The sequence below is a fragment of the Octopus sinensis genome, linkage group LG7 (genome assembly GCF_006345805.1).
Source record: "Octopus sinensis linkage group LG7, ASM634580v1, whole genome shotgun sequence".
Classification (NCBI taxonomy): domain Eukaryota; kingdom Metazoa; phylum Mollusca; class Cephalopoda; order Octopoda; family Octopodidae; genus Octopus; species Octopus sinensis.
This window is the reverse complement of record NC_043003.1, coordinates 102,179,752-102,196,607: the sequence shown is the minus strand read 5'-3', so window position 1 is coordinate 102,196,607 and position 16,856 is coordinate 102,179,752. Positions and strand designations below refer to the sequence as shown.

The following is a 16,856-nucleotide window of genomic DNA, read 5'->3' as shown; positions in this document are numbered from 1 at the left end:
AGTTATGCTTTCAACTCTCTTCCCACACATTTTGCAGAGGTTTGTTGCACTTGTATGATATATATCCCTTTTCACTGAGTTAGTATACAATGCCTGATCCTGGGCAGCAATGATTAGGCTTTCAGTCTTGTTTTTTATGTCACCCTTGCTTAGTCACCTCCATACTGCTTCCTGGTCTTTTAAGTTGTTAATTTCATGATGGAACTGACCATGCAGAGTAGAGTTTCTTCTCTCCTATTGGCTATTCATGATTGGAATTCATTAGCACTCAAGTCCATTTTTGGTAAATCCTTCTGCATTAGTTACATCACATATTGTAACAGGTCTTGTCTTCTATTTACCAAATATTTTGCCATGTTTCTTCTTTCACTGTTGATGCACTCCCATACACTAATCAGTTCACATCCACCCCTACACCTCTTCATGTAGAGCCTATGTACATTCACCTTAGGGTGGAGGGCACCATGCATTGACAATGTCTTTTGGGTAGTGTGATCGAGTTGGTTAATCTCAGCTCGTGTCCATTTCAGGATGGGTACGCTATAGCAGACTACAGCAAAATCCCATATACTGATAGCAGTCACAAGGTTCCTTGAGTTGAGTTTTGATTTCAAGAGAAGTTTAAGGTGCTTGAAATATGCAGTGATGACCTTGTCTTTCACTTCTTTATGCAAGATATTGTCCATCTCCAAGATCACAAGGTACTTGTACCCATCATCATCTGGGTCTTCCATTCTCTCTTCATTTGGCAATTCTTTTCCTCCACTTCAAAGTAAGCACTGCATACTTCGAGATACCGAATTCCATCCCTGTATCCTTGCTGCACATTTGTACATTCTCAACCAGCCTCTCCGTTTCAGGCCCTTTTTTTTGCGAACAGTTTTAAATCATCCATGAAGAGAAGGTAGTTGAGACGAGGTCCATTCTTTTTTAGTTCTTAGTGTGCATTGATTTTGCATAGGACTACAGAAAGTGGGATCAAGGTTATAACAAATAACAGAGGTAAACAAGAGTCTCCTTGGAAGATACCTCTTTTGATTGTTACCTCGGCTAAGTGTTGGTTGTTACTAAAAAGACATGTTTTCCAACTAGGTATGCTCTTCTTAATCAGTGCACACACATTCTCAACTATTCCAGTCATGTGGAGTGTTTCCAGAATCCATGAATGCAGCAACATGTCATAAGCCTTTTCAAAGTCTATCCAGGCTATGCACAAGGATGAAAGGCAAAGTTGACCTTGACAAGAATTGAACTCAGAACATAAAGAACCAGAAGAAATGCTGCTAAGCATTTTTCTGACACCCTATTATTATTATTATTATTATTATTATTATTATTATTATTATTATTATTATTATTACTTATTGTCTTTGCACAAGTACTACGGTGCCAGCTGTTCACTACCAGTGAACTAAGGTAACACTCATTTTTCAAGCACCATTCAGAGTATTTGAGCAGTTCCAAGCAGTGCTGTTTTCTGCAAGTGCTCCACCCTTATTACAGCCCTATTTTTTCCATGTACTTCTCAAGATTTTTACTCTCTGTTTCCAGGGATCTGATAATTATTGGTACAACTACCATCTTTTTCATGAATCACAACTGATTAACTTCCCAAGCTAACCTGTCATATCTTTTGACTTTTCTTTCTTCCTTATCACATATATTGTTGTCAGCTGGGCATGCTATATCTATGATCCATCATAGTTTACTTTCTTTCTCAATTAATACTATGTCTGGCTTCCTATACTCTGTCTCATGGTTGCACTGAATCATAAAATCTCATAGGGTCTTTGCATTATCAGCTTGGATGATGCCTTCAGGTTTATGTTCATACCACTTTTTTGCTCTGTCAAGTCCATACTTGTTGCAAAGTGTCCAATGGACAAGCCTTGCTATATTGTCATGACGTCTCTTATACTCTTTCTGAGCCAGTGGTGTACATTGACTGGTAATATTCCATACGGTTTAACAATTTTGTCCACAAATTCTGCACTTATCACTTTCTGATGTGTTGTCCATTCTGTATTTGATGTAATTCATTCTTAGTTCTTGCTCTTGGGCATCACAGATTGGAACCTCTGTTTCTGATTTAAATCACTTTTGGCCATCCATAGCTATCTTCCACATTCCTATGAAATTGTCCATGCATTCTTTTCTTTAGTCACCTATTTTCAGTTTCATTCATTCTCAAGTGCTTGTACAGTGCTTTATCTTTGCCATCTTTCATCCTACACAAGCCTGACCTTCTTACTTCCAATAATAGTGGTTCTGTGGCATTTTTTACATACCATACTATGTTGTTTTCTTCTACTCTAATGCTGTGTTCGCATCCAATCAGTCCTCGTCCCCTTCTTTTTCTTGGTACATACAGTCTGTGTCACTTTTTGGGTGGAGTGTCCCATATCTAGTTAGCAACTTCCTTGTCTTTCTGTGTAAGCTGTTTAGTTCATCTACTGTCCATGCAATTACCCTTGCTCCATATCTAAGGAAGGAAGCCACCCAGATGTTGATAGCTTCAATCTTATTCGATCCATTTAATTTTGACTTAAGGATCAGTCTCAGTCTGCGCAAGTACTCCACCTTAAATTTTTTTGTCATTTCTTCCTCCATCAATTTATCTATTTTCAATATTCCCAAGTATTTATAACATGTCTCTTCTATCTGCTCCATAATCTTCCCAACGGTATCGTTAGGCCGTCCATACATTTGATTTTGCCTCTCTTCAAGACTAACACACCACACCTTCTTAGTCCAGACTCTATTCTGATATCAGTACTGAAAGTATACACTGTATCAACGAGGGAACTGACTTGGGATTCATCTTTACCATAAAGTTTGAGGTCATCCATGAATAACATGTGGTTGACTTTTTGTTAGCGTCTTTTGAATACATACCCAGCTTTTGCTTTCCTCAGAATCAGTGTTAGTGGCATCAAGCACAGTACAAAGATCTATGGGGACAGACAGATGACTCTCTTGATTTCTACTGTCCCTAAACTTCTTCCATATGCTGTCAGGTCTGTCCTCCAATTTGCCATACCTTTTCCAAGCAATTGCTCGACATTCGATGCAATACCAAATAGGTTCATACATTCCATAATCCAAGAATGTGGGATCATATTGTATGCCTTATGATAGTCGATCCATGACATAGCTAAGTTACTTTTCCTCCTCTTGCATTCTCTAAGTACAGTTTCGTCTACCAGGAGTTGATCCTTGGTACCTCTGCACTTAAGATTGCAACCCTTCTGCTCATGTGGCAGGACTCCATTTTTTTCAGATGTTTGTACAGTGACTCTGCAAGTATTCCAGTCAATAATTTCCACATAAGTGGCAAACAGGATATCGGCCTGTAATTATTTACCGTATAACCTATTTCAATGTTTTTCAAGCACAACACTGTCCTACCCAATGTCAACCACTCTGGTGTTCCTTGGTTGGCATTTAACAAGGTGTTGAGTTGCACAGCTATTCGTGCATGACATTCACCAAATCTATTGATCCAGTAGCCTTGAACTCCATCTAGTCCCGGGGCCTTCCAGTTGCCCATTTTCTTTGCTGATTTCCTTCACTTCCTCCCTAACTGAAGTGGTTAGTTCTGCTTGTTTTGGACAGACTACTGTTTGTTTCAGTTCTTGCAACCATTCAGCATCCTTCTTGTGCTCCTTGTCTTTGATCCAGTTGTCACTTCAAAACCTTTGACTTTCACTGTTATCTGGTATCAACTTTTCTCCATTTATTTCTCTGTAGAATCTCTTCTAATCTACCCTGAATAATCTAGTCTGCTGGTAACCCTTCATTCTTTGGTCATATCTTACCATCTTTACTTTCTTTGCAACGAGGCACTGTTTCAGTTCTTCCATTACCACTTTCAGGCCCTTTCTTTCAATATTATACTTCCTGTTCAGTGCCCTGTATTTTTGTTCGCTTTTAAGCTCCTCTTTCTCCTTTCGGTCTAACACAGAAATATCTTTTGAGAGCCTATCAAACCTTGCCCGTGTTCTTCTTTTCCACCATGGATCTTTTCTTTTTTCACTCCCATTATATTTCTTTTTTTTTTTTTTTGACATCAACACCCACGTTTTCTGCTACAACAAAACTTGCTGCTGTGATGAAATTATTTGTTTCTGTGATGTTGTTTGTTCTAATATATTGCAGGATTTCATTGACTTTTTTCATTTCTTGGTTCAATTTCCACTGATCAACTTTTAAGGTTGCAAATAATGTCACTATCGTTCTCCTGTAGTCTTGCCTTTATTCTGTCATAGATTGCCTTTTGTTCATCTGTCATATCACCATTAGTTTTATTGTCTTCTTTCAGATCATCTATATGTCTCCCATCAAGTAAGCTACCACTGCTCCTTTCCTGTACTATGAGATTACTTTCATTTGTAAGAACTGTATTTTCATTGTTATTTCTGCTGTTATTTTCCAAGACCCATCTTTTGATAGCTTCAAGCTCTACTTCTGTGAACCAATGATTTTTTTCATATTACTCTAGCTTGATCACATAGTCTCTGTTCCATGAGGTCAGCAATAGGAGACAAAAAAATCTTGCACCCTTTGGGTCAGCTGAGGTCAAATGTGTTTACTACTACTAGTGGCCAATGAGGCAATTCACCCTGTTCTATTTGTAATACTGGTAGGAAAAACAATAATATATATATATACTGATATTCACATTGTTGAATTTTTGAATTTCTGAATTCAGTTGTGTTGTTGCAATAAAAGGTATGTTTACATATTTAAATAGTCAGGGAGAAAAGAAAGATAAAAAAAGTTTCGCACAAAATTTAATATATTAAAGCTTTTAAGTTTTCTTGAGTTATTCATTTGTGTATTCGAAAGCTATAGATATGCAAGTTTCCCAACTCATTTTGAGGGAGATTCAAAACTCTCACATGAAATTTCAGATATTCCAGTCTTTGAGAGTCACCTTACCATTGTCCTGCTTGGTTATATTAATGTTTCTGTGTCTTCGGCTGGGTTCGGTGTTATTCTTGGTAGGATTTATGTGGGTAGCAGGTTACTCTCTTATTATTATCATCATCATCATCATCACCATCATCATCATCATCACTGATATTATTATTTTCATTTTTTTTTACTACTATTTGTCATTGCTAATATTTCCTCTGATCCAACATTATTATTATCATTATCACCACCATCATCATTATTACCATCATTATTGTTATTTCTATTTATTATTAAAAGGTATTATTGAATGTTGTTTAGTTTCAACTTTTGTTTTGTACTTGTGATGATTTAAGGAGTGTGAGTGTTTAAGGAAATAGTAGGAGGAAGAGATGTTCAACTTGTTGAATTTTTGAATTTCATTATCATCATCATCACCATCACCATAACCATCATCATCACCATCATCGTCGTTGTCGTCGTCATCATCATCATCATCATCATCATTACCATTATTATATTGACCTTGAAGGCAGTGTGATGGCAAAATCATTAGTGTGTTAAAAATGCTCTATATGTTCTGGGTTTAATTCCTGGGAAGGTCAACTTTGCCTTTCATCCTTTCAGGGTTGATAAAATGAATGCCACTCAAATACTGATGGTTAATGTCAATGACCGACATCCTCCCTCCAAAATTACTGGCCTTGTACCAAAATTTGAAACCATTATCATATTGAACACGTGTCTGACTTAGAATTCATCCTAATCTTAATCATTAATGGCAGATTTGTAGTCATCATCATTATCATCATCATCATCATCATTGTCATCATTGCAATTATCATCATTATTCATCATTGTTTGGATTCTCATTCTATATTACAGGTACTGGGAGTGGTGATGCTTGCTTTAGGAATCTACCTTCAGATATCTGAGGCAGCCGTCTACATGGCAGTTCTACCAGAAGTCAAGTTTACAATTATTGTTTCCTTATTGGTTGCTGCTGGTATTATTACCATTATTGTTTGTATCCTTGGTTTCTGTGCAGCCTTCCTGGAGAGTCATTGCTTGTTAATTTTGGTAAGGAACCATTTTTTTACCTCTTCTTTTCATTTCAGAACCTCTTTTTTTTTTCATTTCTTGTTTATACAAGGTTCTCAGTTACATTGTTTCAGCCATATTGGCTCACTTCTTACATCTCTCTTATAATGAGGAAGCTCCTCTGACCCCAATGGGAACCTCTACATGATTATTTGTCTCAATAGAAATAGAAGGCAAAGCTCCTTCCAATAACCCTCTACCATCTTTAAAAGGAAGGACATTATGATGTATGTGCCAAAATATGTATATATGCATGTGTGCATCTGTGTGTGTGTGTATATATATATATATACATATGCGTGTGTGTGTGTGCATAATAATATACAATGAATAATCGTCTGCTCATTACAGCTGTTTCTTACAAATCATCTTCAATAGAAGACTGAGAAAATTATTCAATTACAAAAAGCTGTAATCATCAGATGAAAAGTAATTTTACAAACAAAAGAATATCCCAAGAGTTTAATTGCTTTCCTACATTTCTGTGACTGTTATTCTAAAACTATGGCTTTAAGTCCAACATAAAATTCACCTCTAGTTCCACAAAAAGTAATGTTGAATTTTTGGACACAAAAGTTAAGTTTTCTGGAGGCAGAATAGTGACAGAGTTATTTTGCAAGCCCACATCATCCCACATTTACCTCCAATCATCCACCTCATATAATTCAGTCAAATCCGAAATCCCAATTTTTGAGGATAAAATGGATTTGTATTGACATAGAGGATTACTGGAAATGCAAATGCTTTTGTACACCATTGTGTCAAGCGCAGTTACAGTGAATCACGATTAAAGGAAATAGCAAATGAGACAGCTATGACTAGCAAAGAAAGTCAAACCTTCACACATAATTTTAGCGGACACAATACAATATGTGACAGAATTCCTTTAGTAATTAACTGGCACCGAAATTTCGCTGACATTTCAAAAATGTTGGATGAAAGTTACCAGCATGTTGCAGAAAAATATCCTCGTTTCAAACAGATATTTCTTCAACCGTCTAATGTATCCTTTAGATGGAATAAAAATATAAGAAAACTATTGACCTCTGTTTCTGACTCCAAGAAAACTAACATTGGAGTAACTGCTCACTGTACCTTGAAAAACAGCCACAAGAGAGGTAAGACCTGTTCATTGTGCAACAACATTAGTCAAGTGAATTCCATCAGGAATCATAACAGAAATGTTATGATTTATACAGAAGGTGGTACATGTAAAGGTTCCCATTTGGTGTACACTGCAGAATGCACAAAACGCAATTTGAATTATGTTGGTTAAGATTTAATGGGCACAGATATGATGTCAGGCGCAATAACAGTAGTTCAACAGAATTTGCCAAACATTTTGCTTCAAACAGCTGCAATTTTGAAAAAGACTTGAAAGTGTTTATTCTCAGAAAATATTCTGATTCTGCTTCACTTCCAATACTCAAAATGCATGAGGAGAAATATGATTGCAGGTTATCAACATCAAGCCCTGAAGGAATGAATAAAATGATAGAATATCATCAAATTTATACAAAACTGTTTGATTAAATATTCTTCTTCATTTTCCTTTTCTTTTTCTGTCCTTTTTTTCTCTCCTTTTTTCTGTCTTTTTCTTTTCGCTAGTTATAAAATTGAAATTTTGGATGCTGGTTGCCACTATCTGAAAGCCAAATCTCTCACAGCAATGCCCAGTACCAACAGTCTCCAACCCCAGACTCAGCAACTAATTATAATCATAATAGTATTAATCATAGTAATATAAACCCCAGCAACTACCATCTGTACACCAGTAACTCTCATGAACTTGAATTATTATGCCATAATAACGTTGGATCACATGCCCATAATGATAAATTTCAAGTATTAGAAAACATCGAGTGCAATAATTTAGATAAAATATCTTGTCTATTTCCTGGTCAATGTCTAGCTGTAAATGTTGTTTACAAATGTGATGTAACAGAGACCAATACTTATACTTATATTGGCTACTCCATAAATCTGAAGGGGTGCTTACGTAACCACAATTCTTCCTTTAAATTAAGACACAGGGCTGGCAGGACACCACTAGCCATGAAGATTTGGGAACTCAAGGATGACAATGTTAAATTCAATTTGAGTTGGCATATCATTAGGGTTGCTAAACTGTACTTAAATAGCAGATAAGGGTGCAGGATTTGCTGCATGGAGCTGTTTGAAATTTTAAAGAGATCAAATAGTGAAAATGTACTAAATAATAATGTAGGCCTCCATGTTGAGCCCTGGCTCAAGGGGGTGGCTGCTGAAAGACCTTATGTCTGGTAACAGGACTCTACACCATGCCATACAAGCAAGAGAACCCAGTCATGGCTGTCAGACAATTTCTGCAACCACATCACCCCTAACATCTGGCCACCTAACTCCCCAGACTGCAGCCCCCTTGATTTATCATGTGTGGGGCGCAGTTGAGTGAGAGATCAACAAAACTCCTTGTAACACCAAAGATGAACTAAAGGCAAATATTATGGCAGCATTCACCAACTTAAATGAGGGAACCATCTAGAAGAGTTGCAGGAGGTTCTGAAGTCGTCTGGAGGCCGTGGCTGAAACTAATGGTGATTTTATTGAATAAATTTATTCTTATATATATATATACAGGGTACAGAGAATAAATTGTCATCTAAATTATATATATATATTCATATATATATATCTTTATACATATATTTATGTATGTATGTATATATATATATATATATATATATATATATATATATATATATTAAAGGAAAACAAAACCAAGGCAGGACGACAATTTCAAGTCTTGTAGAATATTTAATTAGAGTAGGTAGGGGTCTCAAGGAGTAGTATCTCTGCTTTCCTGAGCTGGTTTTCCACCACATTTCTTAAAAATCGTGGAAGAGGCCTTGGTCTTGCGACCACTCATGTCTAGAAACTGAGCATTATATCCTCTCTGAATAATAATAAATTAGATACTTTCTACTCAAATAGAAACATATATGGTACGGTCAGTGGCATTAGTAGTAATAATAACAATAACCACTACCCCTGCCTTCGTACAGAATGCTCTCAGAACCAAAGTAACCACTTTAGCCTCAACAGACCTGATCTTTCCCCACTAGGTAGCTATTCCACCCAGCAGAATAACCTATGTGACTGTAGGAACTGGAATACCTGTACATTTGGTAGCGACTGTAGAATTAAGGAAGCTATCTATCAATGCACCGTCACAAGAAAGTCTAGTAAATGGAGTTATATCAGAATAACCCAGAATGAAATAAAACATAGACTGGCCATGCACCAGCATTCTTTGGAAACAGAAACTTAATCAATTCGACTGGGAGCTCAAAGATAGTAACACAAGCTTCACATTAAATTGTGAGATCCTTGCTACTGCACCTTCATATAAGGGAAAAAATAGAAAATGTCACCTTTGCATAAATGAGATTTTAAAATCCTAACTGCACAAATTACGTTAGTGAACCTGGGAGTTGAGCGTAGTATAGCTTGCCTGCATAAAGGTGGGTCTATTTTCACTAGATATAAATAACACTAGAAATACTCATACTACTCCATAATTAGTACTGATAACCCCACAGCTTCTAATTAGTAACCGCATTAGTTTAATATCGGTTATACATCTCATCCCTTTATTTTTTGTCTTGCTTAGAAGTATAGTTTCATGTAGGTAGTCTAATTAAAAAAAACCTCTACTCCTTTCCCTAAGTCTTATATGTTACCTCCCACCCTAATCTATTTCCTACTTCATATAATTATTAACTTTAGATATATTTTCATTATCTCATATTATTACGTATAATTCCACAGCATACAAATCTTTTAGTTTAATGGACGTTTTACATCTTACTCTTTTTGGATGTCATCTTGTTATGAATAACCAAGGCTCTCCTAGTTACTTAAATATCTAACTCCTCCCCTTACCCTTCTGTTAAGTTTCTAATGTAACCCCCCCCCTATTCCTATTACCTATCTCATATACCATATGAATGGATTTCCTGCACTTTACTAACACATAACCCCTTGTATTTTGCTTTTTATATCTATTATTACTGATCTGAGAACACTAAAGGCCTTATGCTTTCCATCACATTATTAGCCCAACTTATACGTGTACTATATCCCCCCACCCCCATACTTGATTCTATCACCCTTTTCTTTTCTTTTCATTTTATTTTATCATTCCACTTTATCATTTATTTATTAGTTTTTCCTTTACTTTTTTGTACACTAAGCCCACTAATATTTTTTTCACCCACCAGGAGTTAATACACTTTTATTTATAATTTTAATGATTAGATTTAATTAGTAATTTTCTCTCCTAACTTGGGGCATTTATTTTTGCTTTTTCGGCTTACTTAGTAAAATGCTTATTTCAAGGTTACTTTTTCTCATAGGATCTCATGTGATCTCGGCATTAATTGTACCCATCTATTATACCCATTAGGGCCTTTATATTATTTTTTGGTGGGGTTTATAATAATAGAAATAATTTACTTTCATGTTTATGTAATGCTTTTGAGCTTAATTAGATTGCTGTTGTTATCTCGGAAGTTTCATTATTTGATATTTTAGCATGTGACTTGGCTTTAAATATTATCCACCTAACTGTTAGTGCTTTTTTAAGTTCTGTAGATCACCTGCACATTTTATTTTTCTTACATACTGGTATATACTTAATTTTTACTACAATTTGCTATATACGAGGTTCAGCAATATATTTTTTCCTTTTTTTTCCTTTTTTTCCTTGTTTTTCATTGAACTGCTGACCTACCACGACCTGTTACATTCTTTTAATCAATTACCTCTTGGTCCCATTATGTTTCCCTTTCACATGTTATACCATTAAGATGCTGAAAGACATAAGCAGCCCTTAAATTCTTTTTTTTTTTATCTCCTTTACCGTTTGCTTTCCTTTCTTTTTCTTGTTTATTTATAAACAAATTCTTTGTAACAGTTTTAACAGGTGATCTGTTTAAATTGTTACTGACCTATGCAGAGATTGCTGGACTGAGACTTACCCTATTGTGGACCATAGGGGGGATTCTTGGGATTAATTTCTTGCAAGTAAATTTTTACTTTAGTAACCTACTTTAATTTGTTTATCTTTACTTAAGTAATTTGTTTATCTTTACTTAGGTTTGACCTTTGATATTTATGTTAATATTATTTTATTTTTTTTACATAGAGCTTCTTGATAACTTCTTTTTTCTTAACACTCCGACCCCCACCTCCTAACTGCACCCTCCCGTTAATAATTTGTAGTATTCCCTAGTCCTTTAATAGCTCACTCTCTCATCTACACTCTTTGAGCCCTGATGCTAAATAACTATGTGCATTTAACATATTGGGCTTCTAGGCTTTTTGTCTATACCATGTTTTATATCCTTTTCCTTTTTCCTTTTGTATATATTGTATGCTCTTGTTTCTCACTCTGATGAAGATCTGTTGTCTTAATTCGAATGCCCTACCAAGATGAAGAATTTTATTCTCGCATTTATGCATAGACTGCATCCTGGTATTTTGATCAGAAACAGCTGTTAGACTTGTATTGTCTTGCATTGTATCAATAAATATGTAACATGTATACATTCTGCATATTACAGTATATCTTATTTGCATTCATCATAAGTATATATAACACATTTAAATTCTATATATTACAGTATATACTGTGTGTGTCCACTATATTCTGCATCGAGATTGCAGCAGGAGTGATTGGTCTGGTTCGTAAGAATGAGGTAAGTAACATCATCTCTTTCAATTGTGAGCCTCTTCCTGTTAGACTTCTGTTAATTTAATCAACACAGCATACATACTGCACATACCAGTCATATAATGGAGTCGATTTAATTGACAACACTCATCACTAACACCATATCAACCATCACTAACACCATATTGCAATATAAACATAGTAACCTGACAGAACAGTCATAGAAATCTGAGTATTATATAGACATAATTACCTTTCTGATGTGTGTGTTAGTGTGTGTATATGCACATGGGTGTGCATGTTTGTGTTGTTACAAAGCTGAGTGCAATGCACAAAACTTCATACGACCATCACACCAACTACCACACCAACTACTACTCCAATGTCACAGGTTACCACACCCAATCGCCACCACATTAACTACCCCTTTAACTATTACATAAACTACAAAACCAGCTTCCATAGGTGGCATGTTCCCTGGAAACCTGGATGTGGCACTGTCTTGTAATGTTCTTTAGGACTTGAAGGAATACTAACTTTGAATATTCATTGACGCTTCTTGGCTACTATTTAGACATAGTAACCTGACTCTTATATAAACATAAAGATAACTATACAAACAGTTATTTAATTGCAATATAGACATAGTAACCTGACAGAACAGTCATAGAAATCTGAGTATTATATAGACATAATTATCTTTCTGATGTGTGTGTTAGTGTGTGTATATGCACATGGATATGCATGTTTGTGTTGTTACAAACCTGAGTGCACACAACTCTTGCCCTTTGAGTTACTTGTGTATGTTGTGAGCGTGTATAAGATAGTTTTCTGATTGTTATGCAAGTACAATACTGTGATTGCAGTACAAAGCATTCCGACAGCTATTTATTCAGAGTACTCTTCCTATTTTATAGACATAGTACACGAGTCCTATAGTGAGATGACATTTTACTTCTGTATGTTTGTGTGCATGTGTGTGTTTATAGGGATAAAGAGAGAGAGAGAGAGAGAGAGAGAAAAGGAGAGAGAGAAAGAGAACAAGAGAGAGATACCACTGTTATTTCTTATAAAGACAGTACCTTGATTGTTACAGACATAGTGTCCTGACTTCTATATAAACATACTACCTTCACTGTTATGTACACATAGCACCCTGTCTACAATTTAGACATTCTATCCTGAGTGATGATCAAACTTTAATCAACATTCATTATTCAACACACAGATTAACAAAGTAACAATTTCTAACAGGATTACATTTGTTTCCCCATTGATTCAAATTCTGTCATTACTAACTTTACTTTCATTTATTCAAGGTTAATAAAATGCATACAGGTCATATATTGGTGTTGATTTAATTGACAACACTCATCACTAACAAATTCATGACCAATATTAAAAATTGTCATTTAACACATCCACAATATACTCATATTGGTGGATTGAAGTCTAAATTTTTGAGGTCATCTCCCCATTTTTCATATTAAGCTGGTTTTAATTGCCATTTGGTAATTGTGATACATCCTCAGAGGCCATATAATGTTTGTGGTGGTGGGCATGAAACCAAACAGTATTTTAAGGGCCCCTGGAAAAATTTTGCTTTAGATGCACATATTGGTATGGACTGTAAGAAACAGATTGGATTTTTTCCTCTAAAGTTTTACACTGTTCAACCTACACAAGTTAGTGTGATTAAAACAAAATAGGAATTTTGAAAGAAGTATTTTTAAACATCAAATGGCTATGGGGGTCCATCAGAATAAAATAGCTATCAAAGGGGCTCATAGATAAAAAAAAAATGGTTGAGAAACCCTGCTCTAGAGGTAGAAATAATTTTAACAAATCAAGAATTTATATTGTATGATACTCAATATACCTGTATTTGTTTATGTTGTTCATATACATTCCCTTGGCCATTCTGAATTATTTAGCTCATTTTTGTTTAATTTATGCCAATTACATAGGCCATAAAAGTATTCTGCTCCTTATGGATATGTCTCTGCCTCTTGGCTGCCAGAGATAGATTAGGACAACTGTAACACTGATGATGCTTACTGACATAGAGCCACATATCTGTGACTGTCCTCTATCTCCATACAATAAGCCTGTCCTTTTCCTTAATGAAATGTAACCTTTTGAGAATTCTTGATTCTTCAAATTATCTCCCCTTATCATAAGGAGTTGGTTTAAATGTCCCTGGTAAATGTGATATATCATCAACAGGTGGAAGTAATTTTAATAAATGTTTTAGAGTGTGCTTCTTTTTGGATATATGAAGTATTGACCAATATACATGTATACATACATATATATATATATATATATATATATATATATATATATGTGTGTGTGTGTGTGTGTGTGTGTATATATATGTATATATATGTATATATGTATAAATAATATATATATATATATATGTATAAATATATATATATATATATATATATATATATATATATATATATATATATATATATATTATATATATATATATATATATATGAGTGTATTTTTACCTTGTTAACAATTAACACGGAAAAAAAAATAAATAGTTACCAGGGCAGCAAAAATCTCACAAGTAAAGATGTTGTAACTCCTTGTTTATAAAGGTTGAAACTTTGTGTTTACGTTGAATATTTTGAATAATAAGAATAAAAAATGGAGTTAACGCAGGTTTAAACAAGTATTTTTACTTTCGACACATGTTTCGAAAATTCCACTGATACTATTCAAAAGAATAAATGGTATAAACAATGCAATCTTCTCTTTGGGATAGTGAAAAAAACGAAACTCGTCAATACGACATTTTAGCAAAAAATGATGGATTTGTATAGCGATAGACAGAACGCTATTAATATTGTTTAAAAAAACGTTATATGATATAACGTCATAAGTAGCTAACAGAAAGAGTAGGGATATTAATAGTGAATGTTAAATATAAAGGAAATTAAAGTTTAAATTATATATAATGATAGAGACTACTTATATGCACTAAATGTATGTTTTTGCCAATGCTTACATCTGTATGCTCGTTCTATAACCGTGTTTACTAGAGTATTTTAGAATAAATAATAAAAAATAGCTCAGAATTGCAGAGAAGACAGAATTTCTTGCCTTTGTCATATGGTATCGAAATTGAGAGGATCAACCATTCTAAATGAAATTGTTCATTGTGGTCTTTTAAATCCCAAATCAGTTTGCTGAGACCGGTACTATTCCGTTTATTTCTATCCCTAAATGTTGAGTAATGGATAGAAATTCTTTTAGATAACTCTAACGATGTGCTTCCAATGTAAAATCGTACTTTATTACGAGTACTGATTATACACTGGTATATAGAATTTTTAATCTTAGAGTTACTTGACATAAATTTAATTCTATTGGGATTGACTTCAGATACAATAACCTTGTTATTAATATTTCTAGAGGGTTGGATGGTATTAGCTATCCATTACTCAACATTTAAAAGTTTGAATTTAAATTTTTAAAATTAAAATTTAAATATTAACTATTAAACATTAAAAATAAGAATAAAAATTAGAATACCCAAAAATTTTCTCAAAAATTGATAAATATTCTAAAATTATGTTAAAAATTAAAAATTAAAATCAAAACATTAGATATTAAAATCAAAACATTAGATATTAAAATCAAATATTAAAAAGTAATGTGATATTGAAATTTTTTTTTAATTTCAAGATTAAAAAATTAAATTTTTAAAATTAAATTTTTTTACATATTAAAATTAAAACTTAAAATTCAACTAACCCTAACTATTATTTAAAGGCAAAATATTAAAACATAAAAATAAATTATAAAGATAAAAAATAAACTTAAAATAAACTATGAAATTGAAACTAAAATTATGAAATTAAGAGTTTGAAAGCAAAACATGTTAAGCTTTGATGTGATATTCATTAAGCTGCGAATGACATATTTCTGCGATATGTCTCCATTTCATTCCTCTATTATGTATTAACATTTGTCTCAAATATACAACAGTACTATATTATGTATTTTCAAACTAGGTACCAATAATATAATATGGTACTTTCTTCCTCATAACAGAAGGATTAATAACATTGTACATTCTCATTCTGTGTAATTGCCATGTTTCTGTGTATTGATGCTTTTGATTTTCATTTAGTTGGAGACTGACTTAATCGACAAACTGGTTGAGAATATGAAGACGAGTGCTGAAAGCTGGGACATCATCCAGCAAACGGTGAGTGGAATATCATTTTTCTGTCTATTTGTCTATCTGATTCTCTCTCTACATGTGTGTCTTTAATTGTGTGAGTGCCAAGAAAAGTCTGTAGGATTCTGTGTGTCTTTCATTGCATTCTGTAGTCAGTTCTAATGCATCCATTTTTATACATATATGCATTATGTATGTGTCTATGTGTGAATATATATTTCTTTACTACCCACAAGGGGCTAAACACAGAGGGGACAAACAAGGACAGATAAAGGGATTAAGTCGATTACATCAACCCCAGTGCGTAACTGGTACTTAATTTATCAACCCCAAAAGGATGAAAGGCAAAGTTGACCTCGACAAAATTTGAACTCGGAACGTAACGATAGACAAAATACAGCTACGCATTTTGCCCGGTGTGCTAACGTTTCTGCCAGCTCGCCTATTGTGAATATATATATACACACACGCACACTCATGTGCACACACGCATGCACATGCAAACACACACACACACACAAATGTAAGATAATGAAGAAGATAAAGAATGAATTTAGCACAGTGTTCATATTCATTACAAATGTATCTGTGCAACCCCACTTGTCACCATATTGCATGCAAATGGTTCCATGTGAAGATTATATGTTATGTGTGGTTGAATATAGCACTTCCTTAGACTAGCATTAAGTCAAGCCTATACTACAATTATAAATACATACATACATCATTATTATCATCATCCTTTAATGTCTGTTTTTCAGGCATGGCTGTGTGGTAAGAAGCTTGCTTCTCAACCACATTATCCCAAGTTCACTCCCACTGCATGGCACCTTGGGCAAGTGTCTTCTACTATTGCCGCAGGCTGATCAAAGCCTCATGAGTGGCTGCCATGATTGACTGATAGCTCCAAAAGTTTCT

At 34.2% G+C, this 16,856-nt stretch overlaps 1 protein-coding gene across 1 annotated transcript in view; it reads left to right on the top strand.

Annotated features, from left to right (window-relative positions):
- The window catches only part of LOC115214293 (CD63 antigen-like), a 44,958-nt gene that overhangs the window by 19,984 nt on the left and 8,118 nt on the right, over window positions 1-16,856 (top strand). Inside the window, exons 3-5 of the mRNA XM_029783446.2 lie at window positions 5,803-5,997; window positions 11,685-11,759; window positions 15,888-15,965. Of these exons, the coding sequence (XP_029639306.1) occupies window positions 5,803-5,997; window positions 11,685-11,759; window positions 15,888-15,965 (348 nt within the window). The remainder of the gene's footprint in view (window positions 1-5,802; window positions 5,998-11,684; window positions 11,760-15,887; window positions 15,966-16,856) is intronic.